At 32.7% G+C, this 17,099-nt stretch overlaps 1 protein-coding gene across 6 annotated transcripts in view; it reads right to left on the bottom strand.

Moving 5' to 3' along the window:
- The window catches only part of LOC106061910 (small G protein signaling modulator 1-like), a 40,838-nt gene that overhangs the window by 7,458 nt on the left and 16,281 nt on the right, over positions 1 to 17,099 (bottom strand). For 2 of the 6 annotated variants that reach the window (XM_056005789.1, XM_056005794.1), the window contains 16 exons: positions 16,886 to 17,016; positions 16,425 to 16,492; positions 15,636 to 15,812; positions 14,079 to 14,225; positions 12,468 to 12,684; positions 9,432 to 9,496; positions 8,718 to 8,863; positions 8,183 to 8,251; positions 7,713 to 7,949; positions 5,683 to 5,942; positions 3,889 to 4,163; positions 3,720 to 3,799; positions 2,602 to 2,726; positions 2,104 to 2,186; positions 1,877 to 1,986; positions 385 to 481 (listed from right to left, as the gene is read on the bottom strand). In XM_056005789.1, coding sequence (XP_055861764.1) covers positions 385 to 481; positions 1,877 to 1,986; positions 2,104 to 2,186; positions 2,602 to 2,726; positions 3,720 to 3,799; positions 3,889 to 4,163; positions 5,683 to 5,942; positions 7,713 to 7,949; positions 8,183 to 8,251; positions 8,718 to 8,863; positions 9,432 to 9,496; positions 12,468 to 12,684; positions 14,079 to 14,225; positions 15,636 to 15,812; positions 16,425 to 16,492; positions 16,886 to 17,016 — 2,287 coding nt within the window. The remainder of the gene's footprint in view (positions 1 to 384; positions 482 to 1,876; positions 1,987 to 2,103; positions 2,187 to 2,601; positions 2,727 to 3,719; positions 3,800 to 3,888; positions 4,164 to 5,682; positions 5,943 to 7,712; positions 7,950 to 8,182; positions 8,252 to 8,717; positions 8,864 to 9,431; positions 9,497 to 12,467; positions 12,685 to 14,078; positions 14,226 to 15,635; positions 15,813 to 16,424; positions 16,493 to 16,885; positions 17,017 to 17,099) is intronic. The other 4 variants (XM_056005793.1, XM_056005791.1, XM_056005790.1 and 1 more) reach the window with 4 other exon arrangements.

Here is a 17,099-nt window from a genome sequence, read left to right as displayed (position 1 = left end):
ACATGGTATCACACTACATTCAAAGTAACATGATATCACACTACAATGAAAGTAACATGGTATCACACTACACTCAAAGTAACATGGTATCACACTACATTGAAAGTAACATGATCTCACACTACATTGAAAGTAACTGGATATCACACCACATTGAATGTAATGCTATTCTAGTTGCATAAGATATTTCTTTATTACATTATTTGGCTTTGGTGTATTTAAATAGGCAAGCTAAAGTATTATCTGATATCAAACATTTAACCTCATTCAGAGCAATACACAGAAATAACAATGTAAAAGTGCAATAAAAATATTTGGGATAGGTTTGAGATAAATAAAATGTAGTGATCATGTAGTGACTTAAGCCAGTTCATGACACATTACCTCTCTTAAAATCCAAGAGGAACCAGCGGTAGCAGAAGTAGAAATGTGTGTAATCCCCATGTTGGTGCATGTGTTCAAACAACTCAGCATCTAGTATCTGTTGACAGATTGAGGTCATCCAATAGTCATTTAGTTTAACCATCCATTTTTAAGAGCATTATTTCAATAACTAATAAGAATGCATGACATGGTTATGTGTAAGGTACTCATGCCAGCTGTGCTCATTAAGGAGCCAATGTTCCTTTGATAGAACCATTAAATGTGCTCATTAAAGAGCTAAGTTTATTTTAATGGAAGCATTACATGTATCCCACAGAGCCCTAGGTCTCAGAATCATTTAGGTCTTAGAATCATACAAAAGTGTGGTCAGAGGCCGGTACGGACGGTGTAGAAACCCTACTTACGATTCAACAAGTGCCCTAGGTAGAATGCCTGTCCAATATGGGATGTTAAAGGCAAATGTTTTTGATGAGCTTTAAGGAGAACAGTGCAACATACAACCTCCCCTCCCTCCCCCCATTCACCACCCCAAGAACTGGAGAGCCATTCTGCCCTCACTGGCATATTGGCAAGCAGATAACCTCTTGAAACAGACAGCTGACGAGTTCACACAAAGGTCGTGGGACACAAAGAAAAGACCTTGACAAAGACAGATGCAGAAGACAAAAAGAAAAAAATAAACCCCAGATGGACAATGGTTTTGTCTGCATCTGATGTGAACAACTACGACGCCATTAAGTACAAATTAGCATTGCACACAACCCAGCTAGTCAGTTGATATAGACAATAACATTCACTAAAATGTATCATACTAACATGTATTTTTTTTTTAGACACAGAAGACTAAAAGAAGTCATTACACCAACCAGTTTTACAGTTATTATAAAGTCTGAATGTTTTACAGTTATTATAAAGTCTGAATGTTTTACAGTTATTATAAAGTCTGAATGTTTTACAGTTATTATAAAGTCTGAATGTTTTACAGTTATTAATAAGTCTGAATGTTTTACAGTTATTATAAAGTTTAAAGTTGTACTGTTATTATAAAGTTTGAATGTTTTACTTTTATTTTAAAGTTTAAATTTTTACTGCTATTAGTGGGTAATGTGGTCAAGAGGCTAAGTATGCTTGAACTTGGCTTGGCTACCTACGAAGGGGGCTCGAGGTTCAACATCAGACTTGAGCAGAGTTGTGTTTACTGAACGCCCAAAGGCAGCACATAAAAAACCTTCTCCCAGATACCCCCCTCCCATCTGGTCGACAAATGAGATTGGACCGTAGCGCTCTGAGCATGCTATAAGCATGAAAGTAGCCCTATATAAAAGCTATAATTTAATTTATTAATCAGTTTGAATCTTTCAACCCTATTATAAATGTGCACTCCCTATCATAGATTGAAAATGAATGCAATTAGATTGCTAACTGCCTCTCCCCCCCCCCCCTCCCAATCTTGGGTAGGGAACAACTGCATTAGACAAATGAATGTACTGACCTGAATCAAAGACCTCATGTTAGCAAAGTGTGTGTCCATCGCCCCTCCATGGGGGAAGTTGCTGGACATTCTTTTCATTAGTTGACAGAAGCAGCTGTACGCTAAGGACTCTGCAGGCAGAATAAATCAACAATGAACTATCTCCATGGTCAATGAACTATCTCTATGGTCAATAAGCAACTATAATATCATCAAAAGTATCTATAATAATGAAAGTTGAAACCAACCATCATCAAATATAACAAGCAACGGAGCCACTAAGTCACACATTCCTTGAACATAACCAACATCTAAATGTTGCCAGACATACCTGAAACATGAAAAATAAAAATCTCTTACAGCATTAAAATTTATGAAAAATCTGGCAGTAAAATAAGGAAGAAAAGAAATCAAGAGCTAAGAACTCTAAGAAAAACTTATAAACAATTTTTATAAGAAATGAATAAACAAAATTTTATTTCAGTATGTCAGTAAGATGAATATTTTTTTTTATCTATTTATGTAAAAGACATAAAAGTTATTATGACATTAAAATGGAAAAAAATATGAAAAAAATTAAAGATCTCAATGCAAAAACTCATGTTATTAGAATTTTGGACATAGAAACATGCGGCTCTGTTTTAATTAAACGAAATACTAAAGTGACATGACTCAAGTTTTAATTAAATGAAATGATTTGTCAAAGTGAAAAAAAAAAAAAAAAGAGAGAAAGAACTTAAACTCACGTGCACATGATATTGCGAAGTTTATCCAAGTTCTCACAGTTGAAGTAATGATAGTTTCTATCACATCTCTGGACATCTTTATCAATACGATGCAAGTTTAGGGCAACACTATCCAACAATTCAGCCTACAAGTAAACAATGAGAACAGACGTACAGCATAGTTCAACACTATCCAACAATTCAGCCTACAAGTAAACAATGAGAACAGACGTACAGCATAGTTCAACACTAACCATTCATTGCTAGAGTTAGTCATAATTTCAATAGAAGCAGCCATTAAGAACAAAAGACGTATACACTTAAGTGGGTGTCGTGGCTGAGTGGTAAAGCACTTGGCTCCTGAACTGAGGAGCCTGTGTTCAAATCTTAATGAAGACAGGGATTTTTAAGACACCCAAGTCCACCCACCATTAGTTGGGTAAAGTAAAGGCAGCTGGTCATTGTGCTGGCCATCCTGGTTAACTATTGACCATAGAAAGAAAATGAGCGATGCTATCTGCCCTATAGACCGCAAGGTCTGAAAGGACTTTTTTCTTTCTTTACCTGTACATTTACCATGAAAGTGACGTGAAGATGTCAGAAACATCATTTGGAGGAAGAACATGAAAAGAAATAAAGGTTTCCTACTTTTGTTGTGGGTTCCAAAACATCTTCCATATTAGATGGAGAACTAAACACAATGACTTTCATTATTATCTTTTTCCTCTCAAGATTTTCTTCCCAGATTTTTTTTTTCTTCCAATTATTTCTTTAAAAAAAAAACAAAAAAAACTCAAGTGAGTTACACAGGTAAAATATTTCTTTCTTAAATATGGCATATTATTTAGAGTTTCTAAAGAGGAATTTTCCGCTATCATTTAAAAAAAACAAAATTTTCTCCACTGCATATGAAGGAATTTTTCAGACAACACAACAAACAGTGACCCATCCCTCATTAACATTAAAACTCCAATAGCTGTGATTCTTTGAGATATGTACTGCCCCATTACCATCTTTTAATAATGGGGTAAGATAAAGGAAAACACTACTCTCATTAGTCTTCCAACTTCATTAACATTCAGTTGGTTACCTTACACATCAATTGTGAATATAGCTACAAAAAATATTAAGAATCTTACAGAATAAATTCCTCCATTAGAAGCTGGGGATGCAGGAGACAGCAAACTTTCTCTACTGGCTGACAAATGACCTTTCACCTCTAAAATATGAATACAAAGTTGACTTGATAAAAAAGAAGAAGAAAAAAAAGCAAATTTTGGGGAAACTACAAGTCTCACTGTCCCATACCTAGACCTGGTTCATAGTCTTGACCAGCTCTGGGGTCAAGGCTGGTTCGACTGGTGCTCAAAGAGTCAGGCTTACTTGAGCTTTCTCCATCTTCATGAGCTGAGTTTGTCCGAGACTTCACTTCCTGTTGTGTGTTGGCATTCTCCTCATCTAGAACGGCGCTGTCCACTGATAACTTGGTGACCATAGTGATTCTGTCAGTGACATCAGCAGGTAGTGACCTGGGCGTCAATGGAGTCAGAAAACCAGAGTCTCCAACAGAGTCTGTCTTGGACCTGCTCAGTGGAAGAAAAAAGTGATGAAATGAAATAACCAGGAAGTTGTGTATCATGCGCAACGTTTTAAAGACCATCACTACACAAATATATTGTAAATAAGATATGGGTGTGATGACTTAGATATAGGTCTGCATCATACACGTATATTTTAAAGTTTTGGGATTTATGAAGGATATCGTAAGCAAAATGGTCTGCCAATTGTAGTCTAGAAAGTAACATTTCTGGGTTTTATTCATTGGATTTGATATTAAGATGTTATACCATGGAGTTTAGCCTGAGGCTATGCAGCCTCAGTTTCCATCTGCCACCACGAGGAGGTACTGCATAGGACTTGCTGTGGAGAGGCTATGTACTGGCAAGAGAGACAAAATTGCTCCCTTTTCACAGATGCTAACGAGCGGTGGCAACAAGTTAAGCTACCAAACTAGACGCTTCACACAGCCATTGGACAGACCACGTTCATAGAATGCCAGTAGGTTGACTTCCACAGGACATCCTGTAAGGCGATCTAATAGAAGGCAGGAGAGCCCCTGGTCGCCCACTTATACGTTATATGGAAGTATGTAAACGCGACATGCTCTTCAAAATCGACACTGGCAGCTGGGAAGAGGTGGCACTGGACAGATCCACATGGAGAGAGAGCATAAAGGAAGGGTCACAGATTGCAGATGTCATACACAATAATACAACGGCGCTTGGTGATTATATATGCCCAACCTGCGATCGCAGCTGTGTATCAAGGATTGGCCTCTTTAGTCACACAAGAAGTTGCAAAGGGAAAAGATCGTATCTCGAGACGTAAAATACCATGGAGTGTTTTTAAAAAATCATAGAATTTGTTAATTTTTTATTTACATTTCGCTTCAATATTTTCATTGTAAATTGTAACGGCAAGTTGTAAAAAAGATGAAAAGCAGGAACATACAAAGTAAATGTTAGAAAAGGAAAAGACAATCCCAGGCTCAAAGAGAAAAACAAAAAGAGAATAATAAAAAAGGATGCCAAAGAAAAGAGTAAATTATAAAATGTTTATTCAAAATTTATAAGATGCAATTTCACAAAGCACTATCTAAAATTCACTAGGGCCACTAAATAATTCATTGAAATCTAGAATTTTTTATGTCTTTTGTGTTTGCGAATCCATTAATGTGAATTTTCATTTCTTCAAAATATTAAACCCTCAAGACCGTCATTATTCAGCAAGTGCGAGTAGAAAAGTGTTTTGTTTTTTTTTCTTTTTCTTAGCTTTGGATCCATTTTTATGTTTTTATTGCTTTTTTTTTTTTGGTTCTAATTTTTTTGCTTTTAATTTGTATGGAGACCCTTTTTTCATGCTTATAGTGCTATAAAGTGTGTAATCATTAAAGATAAGCAACATATCATTGTCAAATACTTTTCTACATATTCTTCATGCTAAACTGAGAATGAAACGTGTTATTTATTTTGATAGTTTTATTTATTTTTGGACACGGCCTTTGTCAACTGTTGTCTAAAGCCTAATTCATTCCAAACTTACCGGTCAGTTTCTGTAGTGGTTGAGCTTCCCCTGGCCAAGGAGTCCCCCAGACCATCGTCTGGACTGTCCTGATACAGGTGTCCTTTTTTGATGGGCATGGGAGGAGTGTCAGTGCCAACTGCCCGATCTATTGTGGAGGATGTAATGGACAGCTCCATGCTGGTCTTTCTGTCAGAGGAGGGTGTGGTGCGGGCCGTGGAGCTCTCCTCTACCACAGTCTCTGGCCTTGACATCTCTTCTGATTCAAATGACACAAACACCTGTAGGTGTGTCAGAAAAGCACAAAAGTTGAAATATTTGTTTGTTTGTTTTTTACATTTTTTTAATTTTTAATAAAATTTTGTCTTAAATTTTTCATGCTGGATTTGAAAGTTTTTAAGATCAACTAAAGATTTTAACAAAAAAATAATAATAATAAAAACACCATGTTTGTTCTTTACACAAAAAACTAGACAGCAGCCTTCAATGTAAACTATGTGAGAACACTTCAACTTTCTCAATGTTTAACTGTTCACATTTTTATTAAATTTTTTTTTTTCATTATAATCAACGCTAAGAGAAAAAATCCATTTCAACCATAAAATATTTTTTTAAGAAAACCATTTATTGTGGTAATCAAAAGAAAAATTTCAATTGAATATTTTTTTCTAGTAGTTTAATTGATAAAACTTTGCCCATAAGACATGATCAAAAGATTGAAGCAATCAAATTATTTGGCATGTGTTCACTATATAGAGTGCATTTATATATATGTGTATAGTATTAGTGTCCAGACAACATTCACATGAACCCAAATGTAGTTTGCAATGAATTTTGAAAGTTCTTAGATGACTTCACGACTCAACCATTGAATCAGTTGCAAGAAAAAATTATTCCAACTGAACAATGCAATCCCACTAAATGGAGAGTTCTTGCTTAGAATAAATTAAAATCACTTCTTGCGTCATAAAACTAATATATGTAACAAAAAAAATTAACCAGCATATTGGAGAATTTAAAATGAAATAAACTTGATAAACTATGATGAGACAAAAGCAGCATGCACATGTATTGAATAGCCATAAAGTGTTGTTTTTTAAACTTGCAGCTTAAAGGTGTAGGCAAAATATACTCATTAAATCTTCTAATAATAATATTGGATTCCAATTACATAAACAGCTATGAACACGTATGTATCAAAAGAAAAGTAGATTTTATTGTTGTTTTTTTTATTGCTAAAACGTAATTCTTTTAATATAAAAAGATTTAGAGATGAACCAAATGTTTTCCACAAAAGTTTTGGAATTATCCCTCTACTAAAAATTTACAACTAATCCTAACCATTGAATAAATAATTAGGTCAATAAAAATCTATGTAAAATTAATTTGTACAAATTCTATGGAACTGAGTACAATAGTCACACATCAGTTCTATCTCACCAATACAATTCAATACTTTCTCAGGGACTAAACTGTCACACATCAGTTCTATCTCACCAATACAGCTCAATACTTTCTCAGGGACTAAACTGTCACACATGGCTTTTAGATTAGTTACAGTGAAATATGATTTCTTTGCAGCCAAAGAGAATCTGCTCTACACAGGATAAAGAAGTGAATGAAATCAGTGCGACCTATTTACATGTTCCTCTACTAAATTTGAGAACTGGTACATTAGATAGAATTTGAAATATTTAGACTTATTTCACATGACCTAAAGATGTATTGTGGGAAATGTGTAATCTGTATCCAAACTCTGAGCCTTAAAACAAATATAACATGATCCAAGAGACTTCTTATTCAAGTCTCCACACCCAGTTGTCACTGGTGTTCAATTCAAATATGACAAAGATACTGACAACTAACTACTCAGCCAATTCAAACATGATACAGAAGCATATATAAACAACTATCTATGTACAGCAGCAAATAGCTATTAGACAAGATACGTTTCTGAACTATCATCTATGTACACATGCCATACAGCAATACAATGTGTACATAGTCACCCATGCCTGAAACATGTGAAAAAACTGGTAAGGCGACCACACCTCGTTGCTCAGGCTTGAGTCTTTGCGAACCAGTGGTATGTGGCCATCTGTGCTTTCCTGAGATAACTTGGCTAGATTGGCAGCAATAACCTCTTTGTCCCTCTGACGTATGATTGCTTCTACTGCCAACCATTCTGACATAATCTTCTCATACTCTGTGCGGACTGCTTGCTCCAAGCCTTCACGCTCTTCAGGGGAGCTGCCAAATTTATGGTGACCAAGCAGATAGGGCCACACCTGACGAGAACAGAATAAATGTGGAAACTTTTCATAGAGATATATTTTATACTGTAGACTTTATCACTACATTTCTAGAGACTTTATGAATCCATATAGAAACTTAAATTATTGTCACATCCAAACCTGAAGCATAAACTTTATTTGAAATTTTAAAGTTAAAATGAATGATGTCTTGGTAATTAGTAAACAGAGCCTCAAGAAGATTTAATTTTCAATGTGTAATGTCTGACCTGTTTCCTGAGTTCATGAGCCACACCTCCAAAATAAACCAATCTATACACTTCTTTCGAGTCTGTCACCTGTAAAAAAAGAAAAGAAAAAAGTTTTAAGTTCTTTACAATCTTTATAAATGAATGCTAAATCATAGTTACAGTTAAAAACAAAGAGATATGCTGGAAAACTGAAGGAGCATTAAATTTGAGAGACACTTGGATTTTTACTGGAAGTGAAGCTCAGAGTCCACTAAATGCCAAATGTGTGCCAGATGTCAATGAAGGAAAATAAAAGAGACTTTATTGCACAAGCCTCAGTTAAACCACCAGTCAGGTAGAAACAGATGGCAACTGATTTACATGTCCTAAGAACTAACTTTTAGGTAGTCAAGGGGAACTAACTAAAGAAATAACATGGCAAAATGAGCTGGACAGACTACCTTTCAGTTGAAATTATGAACAGTCATAAAAAGTTCATTGAGGGGTGACAAATTAAACATTTTATCTTATTCAAAGTGAGTTTAAAACCAATTTCTTCATTTGAATTACTTACAATGCCATTCTGACAAAGCTTTGACCACATCTCTGTAGTCAGTCCTATCTTACCATCCACTGGCGAGTCTTCAGAGACAGCTGTGTGATAGACAAGACCAGATAGATGAGTGCGGACTGTCTTTAGATGTCTACAGTGCGCTAACCCTGAAATAATCCGTTTTTGGTTGTTACCATGTTGCATAGCTTGAACCACTTATAAACTTCTACAGTTCTTAAAATGTGCTTTGACAATACTAAATTTTAAATGTAACATAAAAAAACTCAAAATCTTAATATAAAAAAAAATAAATATTTTATGCAGCCTCTATTGAAAACTTTTTTTCTATCAGTATAGTATATCACAAGATAATTTTAAACTTTGATTCAAATGATCTAAAACTCAAGTATACTTTTTATTTGATTCATACAGGACTTGCGTTAGTTGTTTGCAGCCTAGTTAATAACATTGTGCACAGCTTGCAGCACTTCTATAGGATTATGTTGGTTTGACTGAAGTATCATTTGCACAAGTATGTCTAACAAACTTTTAACAAAATGCTATACAGACCATTATGAGATTTCTTCAATATTTCTAGACAAAATTTGGAAGTTGTTTTTTATTATTATTATCATAATTCAACATCTGGCTATTACTAAATAAGGTTAAAGCATCATAACTAATTCCATCAAGTTTAAAAAAAAAAAAAACAAGACATTTCAGTTCAGGACTTACATCCATAGAAAGCCCTGGAGATAATTTGTTTTGTCATTGTGTCACAAAGTTGTTTGATGTGATTCCTGTAAAAACATTCACAAAAATACATTTTGATAAATATGAACATACAAAGTAGTTCCTTATTAAAAAATTAATGCATAAAATGTTTCAAGTAAATTATTTCATGTTTTGTTTTCTGGTGATGAGTTAAAATTTTAAGTAAAATGAAAGTGGAGACTATTTCATTTTTAAAAGGACAGAGAAATAATATACATTATCATATTAGGTCAATTTATTTTAGACACTAAGAACAAATTTACAGCATAGATGTATTTGTGAAAGAGACTATATTCACTGTTTGATGAGTATAATTCAATATTTACATAAAGAATTAGCATGATCTAACAAGCTAAGAAAATGTACATGAATATGTACATGAATATGTACATGAATATGTATGTTTAAGAAGCATCCAAACATATTGATAAAATATCCATTTACATATGTGGGTAATTAAAAACATGAATGCTAGCAATTTTTATAACTGTTGTATAAAATATCTAAGGAATGTAAGAGAATTTTATTTGGACTGTTTCAGTGACTTAAGTAAAATATATAAACTCAAAAACAGATTTGGAAAACAACAAAAAGGACAAAAAGATGCACATAATAACTGTATGTATTCAATATAAAAACAAACAATGAACAAGCTTGTCTTACAAAAACATCTGCTCAGCATGTTCATAAATAGAAGTGATGCGATTGACTACATTTTATTTCCGAAATCAATCTACTGCTTTAGCTGAACATCTTAAAAAGTTCATTAGTAGCACAGACATTTTTTTTATTATTTCAGCAGTGCAGTTCATATTCATGCAAAAATTTGAATAATTATAAAGACATTATGAAAAAATAAAGTTGCACATGCTTAGGAAAAGATATTGTTTACATCTTTGGAAAATTTTAAATCAACTGATAGCATCTTGTAAAGATGTAAAGAGAAACCAATTTTTAACACCATTGAAATTCTAAATTGACTGCCTCAACAAAAAATTTTTTAAACTTTTCTCACAAGCCTATTTCTCTATCTTACACAAAATGAAACAACAGGAGAGACTTTGAGAAAGAAAAATGTTTTGGTTCACTTCTTTGAAACTTCAAATACTCCTCTACTTTTTATGAGCAAATAGTTAACACATAATCTCTGTAATACCTAAACTTTATAATACCTTAACACATAGTTAACACATAATCTCTGTAATACCTAAACTTTATAATACCTTAACACATAGTTAACACATAATCTCTGTAATACCTAAACTTTATAATACCTTAACACATAGTTAACACATAATCTCTGTAATACCTAAACTTTATAATACCTTAACACATAGTTAACACATAATCTCTGTAATACCTAAACTTTATAATACCTTAACACATAGTTAACACATAATCTCTGTAATACCTAAACTTTATAATACCTTAACACATAGTTAACACATAATCTCTGTAATACCTAAACTTTATAATACCTTAACACATAGTTAACACATAATCTCTGTAATACCTAAACTTTATAATACCTTAACACATAGTTAACACATAATCTCTGTAATACCTAAACTTTATAATACCTTAACACATAGTTAACACATAATCTCTGTAATACCTAAACTTTATAATACCTTAACACATAGTTAACACATAATCTCTGTAATACCTAAACTTTATAATACCTTAACACATAGTTAACACATAATCTCTGTAATACCTAAACTTTATAATACCTTAACACATAGTTAACACATAATCTCTGTAATACCTAAACTTTATAATACCTTAACACATAGTTAACACATAATCTCTGTAATACCTAAACTTTATAATACCTTAACACATAGTTAACACATAATCTCTGTAATACCTAAACTTTATAATACCTTAACACATAGTTAACACATAATCTCTGTAATACCTAAACTTTATAATACCTTAACACATAGTTAACACATAATCTCTGTAATACCTAAACTTTATAATACCTTAACACATAGTTAACACATAATCTCTGTAATACCTAAACTTTATAATACCTTAACACATAGTTAACACATAATCTCTGTAATACCTAAACTTTATAATACCTTAACACATAGTTAACACATAATCTCTGTAATACCTAAACTTTATAATACCTTAACACATAGTTAACACATAATCTCTGTAATACCTAAACTTTATAATACCTTAACACATAGTTAACACATAATCTCTGTAATACCTAAACTTTATAATACCTTAACACATAGTTAACACATAATCTCTGTAATACCTAAACTTTATAATACCTTAACACATAGTTAACACATAATCTCTGTAATACCTAAACTTTATAATACCTTAACACATAGTTAACACATAATCTCTATAATACCTAAACTTTATAATACCTAACTTAGAAGGCAATTATATCAAAAGGAAAATAACTTTTCTGACTCCACTAATAAGCAATGATGTGACTCAAGCAAGAAATGAAGTGACAAATAGCTTGACAGAAAAATGAATGGTCAGAATTTAAGCAATGAAACTGTAAAAGTTAATTCGTCATTGTGCTGGCCACATTTCATTCTGGACTACAAATCTACTCTACATAAATCAAAGACTCCGAGATCTCTGTGCCCAATATTATTTTACTTAGTTGATGCAAATGAGACCAGTCATTATAGAAGCCCTGAACACTGACCTGCGACGCCACAACCTATGGGCAGTTTAGACCAATAGCTCGTCACCATGTCACAGTTCTGTACAACTAAACTGCCCAAAAGTTGTGGCGTCACAGGTCAGTGTTAAGTCCTTCTATAACGAATGGTCTCGATACAAAACAGAGGAACACTGAAGACAAATTATTTACCAAAGAAAGGAATCATAGAGTATGAGATTAAATACACAACTCACAACAGAGAACGAAAAAAAAAAAAGCAAGTCAAAGGTTGTGGTTTAGTTAATAGGTAATCACTAACACTAGAATGAAAGTGCACAACAGTTACCTACATATAAGTCAAATACCTATGGTTGGCATCAGCGGATGCCTGCACTAGGCACTCGCTATTCTGCTCCTCCTGGCTGCGGGCATAGGACTGTACCGAGGTGCACACCAGGGGACTGGGGGGCAGCTGTCTCCTGACATGCCATGGGGAGCGCTCAGAGGAGTGGGGGGATGAGGGGGAGCGAGGAGACCATAGGGCCTTGGGATCCAGCATTTCTGCAGCTGAATGAAAAACAGGATCCAATCAACATTAACACAAAAAGATTCTAGAATTTATGTCTCCAAGAAAATTTCAAAAAAATGGACATCAGAAGCAAATTGAAGAAAAGTTAAAACTATTTAATTGTGTGTCTGAAAAGTTACCAATGCCTAAATAGTGCAAACCATCTTACCATTTGAATAGTTTAAACCAAATTATTAACTGTCAGAATAGTTGAAACTAATAATCAACTTCTCTAGATAGTTGAAACTATCCTATCACCTACGTGATAAGTTTAAACTTACATATTAACTGCCTAAAAGGTTTTATACAAATTATCAGCTGTTATAATTTTCTTTTAAATTTCTTTCCAATAGAAAAACTAAATATTTCTGCTGTTTTCTTTCGTAATGATCTAAGATAATTGTAGGAACCAAGAGGAAGTTTAAATAGAATACTTTGTGATCAAAAGTTAAGAGTAATTTCAAACAGAATTTCAAACAAGGAAAAAAGTGACCCCCCGAAAAAAAAAAAAAGAATATTCTCTTAATATTTTTGTACGTGGTAAGAAATTTCATAAGCCGTTGAACTGAATGACCTTGACTCCAATGACTAAAACTATAGCTGTATGTCAAAGTTCAATAAGTATAACTTGACAAGAAAAGAAATGCACTTATTTTAAATCTAATTGAGTGTTTCAAATACATTAGATCTAGTTAGTGCAGAACTTTATGATAAACTTAGTAACTACTTAACAATAGCACTTGGCTAGAAAAAAAAGGAGGTTGATTAGCTTGTAAGCAAGAACAAAAAGCAAAACATGCTTGATTAAAGAAATAAAAGAACTGGGATTCACTTGTTAGCATCTGTGTTAATTTCTGACAGAAATTATGCATATTCTGTTAAAGAGCTTTTACTTATTTCATGCTTAGAAATATGCAACAAGGAACAAATGACTATGTTTGGCATAGTCTAAAGATAAAAAAAACTTAGCTTAATTAAAATTATACTAGATTAATAAGCTTTTTTATTTTTTATTTAGTTTAAAAAATGTAGAAAAAAAAATAATTTTTAAAACAGAATTACTTATCAAACAATACTTTAAGTATGTTTTTTTAACCAATGTAATACAAAAACAAACAATAAGAAAGAAAAAAATTAATTTGGTACATTTTTTATGCTATTTTTTTTATTAACTGATTGGAAGTTATCTGTCACTGATTGGAGGTTATCTGTCACTGATTGGAAGTTTCTGTCACTGACTGGTAGAAATTTATTTTTAGTTGCCCAATGATTGGAAATTTTTGTCAGTACTTGAAAGTTTTATGTAACTGATTAGAAGTTATCTGTCACTGATTGGAAGTTATTTGTCACTGTTTGGAAGTTATCTGTCCTCTCATCTTGGGCTAATACTCACTCAACATTTCAGGTCTGAAAGATGAAATAATCCTAAACACATAGTCAGCTGCTTCCTCTTCATCCATGCTGGTTGTGCTCCCACTGCTGGTGCTACTACTGCTGGACAGTCTACTCCCCTTTCTGCGGAGCTTGGGAAACACCTTTCCTGTCAGGGAGATCCAAACTACAAGTTAACATTGAAGCTGTAATTTTAAACTTTCAAGGCCAGTTTAATAGCATTAACAATGTACTGAATTTGAAACACAAATAGCACTTATATCACAATAAACCCTTTTTTTAGGAGCAAAATTTTGTCAAAATAATTAGTTTCATTCATTAATGAGAGAAGATTTTAAATTAACATTTTTTTTTTTTCAAATCACAGAATGAAATCTAGAAAAAAAAAAAAAAAAAAAAAACTCAAAACTTTGAGCATTTGTTTTAGCAATTATATGATAACACTAGGTAAGGGCAGATAAAAGTTGAAAAATATGTTCTAGTTTGCTAATTTGATACATGTGTAATGTAAAAACTGCTAAATAATTTCAACAAAAAGTGTAGCTAAGATTTCATTGACTTTCACACAGCATAGTAATGAGGATATATGTTATTAGAACTTGTATTTAAAACAAACATTCATTTCATCCAATCATTTCTTGTTAGACTTACCTATATAATATTTAAGAAAAAAAAAACATTGTAAAAGCATACTTTTGCAAAGATAACGGTATATTTACACAAATTTGTTTTCAAAAAAAAAAGATAAACAGAAAATTGTAGCTTCTATTTAAATTCTTAAGCATCTTTTTTTGAACAAAATGTCCAAATCCTGTCTTCTAGACGGGCATTTTTGGAGGCCTTTACATCTAAACTATATATACTTATACAATCATATGAACAAAACACACTTATGCTTAAAGACCATCACAAACAATATTCACAAAATGTTACCTTCAATTACTAATAATTAACTTTTTTTTTTCCACCACAGAATTTAAACAAGGAATAATCTTGAATGAACATAGCTGATAGCAGTCTAGATTAAATCAAGGTTAATTTAAAAAAAAATATTTTTTTTAAAGAAATGTCTTTGAAAGTGTGAAATCCCTTCAACCACAGAAAAAGAAAATAAATGTCTGATGTTTTTCCATGTAACTATATAAAAGCACTTTTTAAGTAATCTTAGAAATTAACGTAACTGTGTAGATGTACTAGTCCATATTCTAAATAGACACCTTTCTTCTACTTAATAAATTAGTTAATGTTACAGTATTTGTTTACTTATCTTCTTATCTTATAAAAGACAGACATTAGGTTACTATGTAGCTCATCTACCCACAAATGTAGCCATATAAGTTTTATTCTTTGACATTTGTGTCCAATGCTGATAATGTAATCTAAACTAAATTGTAATGGGGTCCAAAGCAGAAACAAAAAAATACCCACAATGCAATGAGCATGTCATGTGATCACAAAACAACAGCAGAAGACAAGCTACAAATAGCATTGCAAGGGGAGCTCACTACAATAGGCAGAAGATCTAAGACAGACAGAAAGGAGTAAGAGAATCACTTGCCCGTATTTTTACCTTTGCCCTTCTGTGACCACAACGGTGGGTCTAGCTGTCCATTGGGCTGTAATCCATTCTCCAGGCAAGACAGGAAAGACAACAAGTGACCACCTTTGGGGAAATGTATAGGCGGCCTCTGCACACCATCTTGACCCACAAGAACTACAGTGCCTCTGCAGTCAGCTGGAAGAAATGAAATAGTTTACTTGAAAAAAACAACTAAGATATTTGGACAATCCAATCTTGTAAATCAGTAAATATATTCTAAGTATTAAGAGAAATATAATCACATTATTTTATACAAAATCTTGTCATTACATGTGTTCGACAAGAAATGCAGGCATTTGCCCAAATTTAAGTAATAAATACACACACAAAATTTTATTTTCTAATAATTCTGCATAAAAAGGATATATACACAAAAGAATATTAATTTGTATAAACATAAATCTTGGGTATGGGTATGGGGGTATCAAATAAAGCTAAAAAAATTAAAATGTTTTTTTTTGTCAGACTCAAAAAAATACAAAAACAACATACACATGTAACTTGTTCTATGAAATGAACCCAGAAGTTAAGTATTCAATTAGTTTATATAATCGTTGGAGTTTTGACTTCATTTGATTACATAATCTCACAAATAATCTCAGAAGCTAAGTATATATATTTTTTTTTCTTCAGATTTATATCCTTCCAATAATATTGTGGTATTTCATTTAGGTGTATTTTTTTTTTTTTTATTTTGACCAATTGTTTACTACACATCATCAAATGAACACACATTTGACAACTTACGTTGCTGGTGACAATGTATGTAGACTATATCCTCCAAGTAAATGGTCATAGCAAACTCCCAGTATTGGCTAATCAAATAAAAATGGCATGCAAGAAAATCAGTTTGACATATGACTATTTTCATTGACTCTAATACTTACGAAAAAATACTTGAATTTCAGATAATATTTTTAAATCTCTATAAAATGCCATGGCAATAGGCAAAAAAAAGGGAGGAATGGAGAAAGAATGGTCGACAAATCATGCCTGGTGCCCCAACGGTCCAACAGACTAAGGGATAGGTAAAGGTAGGTAAAGGTAAAATAAAATGCCAACATCACTGTAAATGAATCTTAGTTATTGCTGTTCAAATGGAACAATTTTAATAAATCTGAAAAAGTCAAACTACTGGTTTTTGGGTCTCAAAGGATATTGTTTAGGTTGTGTGCTAAAGTAAATGGGTTGAGGTAGATAGATCTTACCTTCTGTCTGTTTCATCTGTAGCGTCCTCACAACATCCATTCATGAGCTGATTGGGAGTCCACATGATAATTAAGCCATCAGAACTTTGGTGAAGAGACAGATACCCTGGAAGTGCTTCTTTGTCTTCTTTCTGGTTACATCAAGAAAACATCAACACATTCAATTAATGGGAAATAATTACACTTTTGCATAACAGAAAGTAGCTCTTCATTT

Source organism: Biomphalaria glabrata, chromosome 12 (genome assembly GCF_947242115.1).
Source record: "Biomphalaria glabrata chromosome 12, xgBioGlab47.1, whole genome shotgun sequence".
Classification (NCBI taxonomy): domain Eukaryota; kingdom Metazoa; phylum Mollusca; class Gastropoda; family Planorbidae; genus Biomphalaria; species Biomphalaria glabrata.
This window is presented reverse-complemented; position numbering and strand designations above follow the sequence as displayed.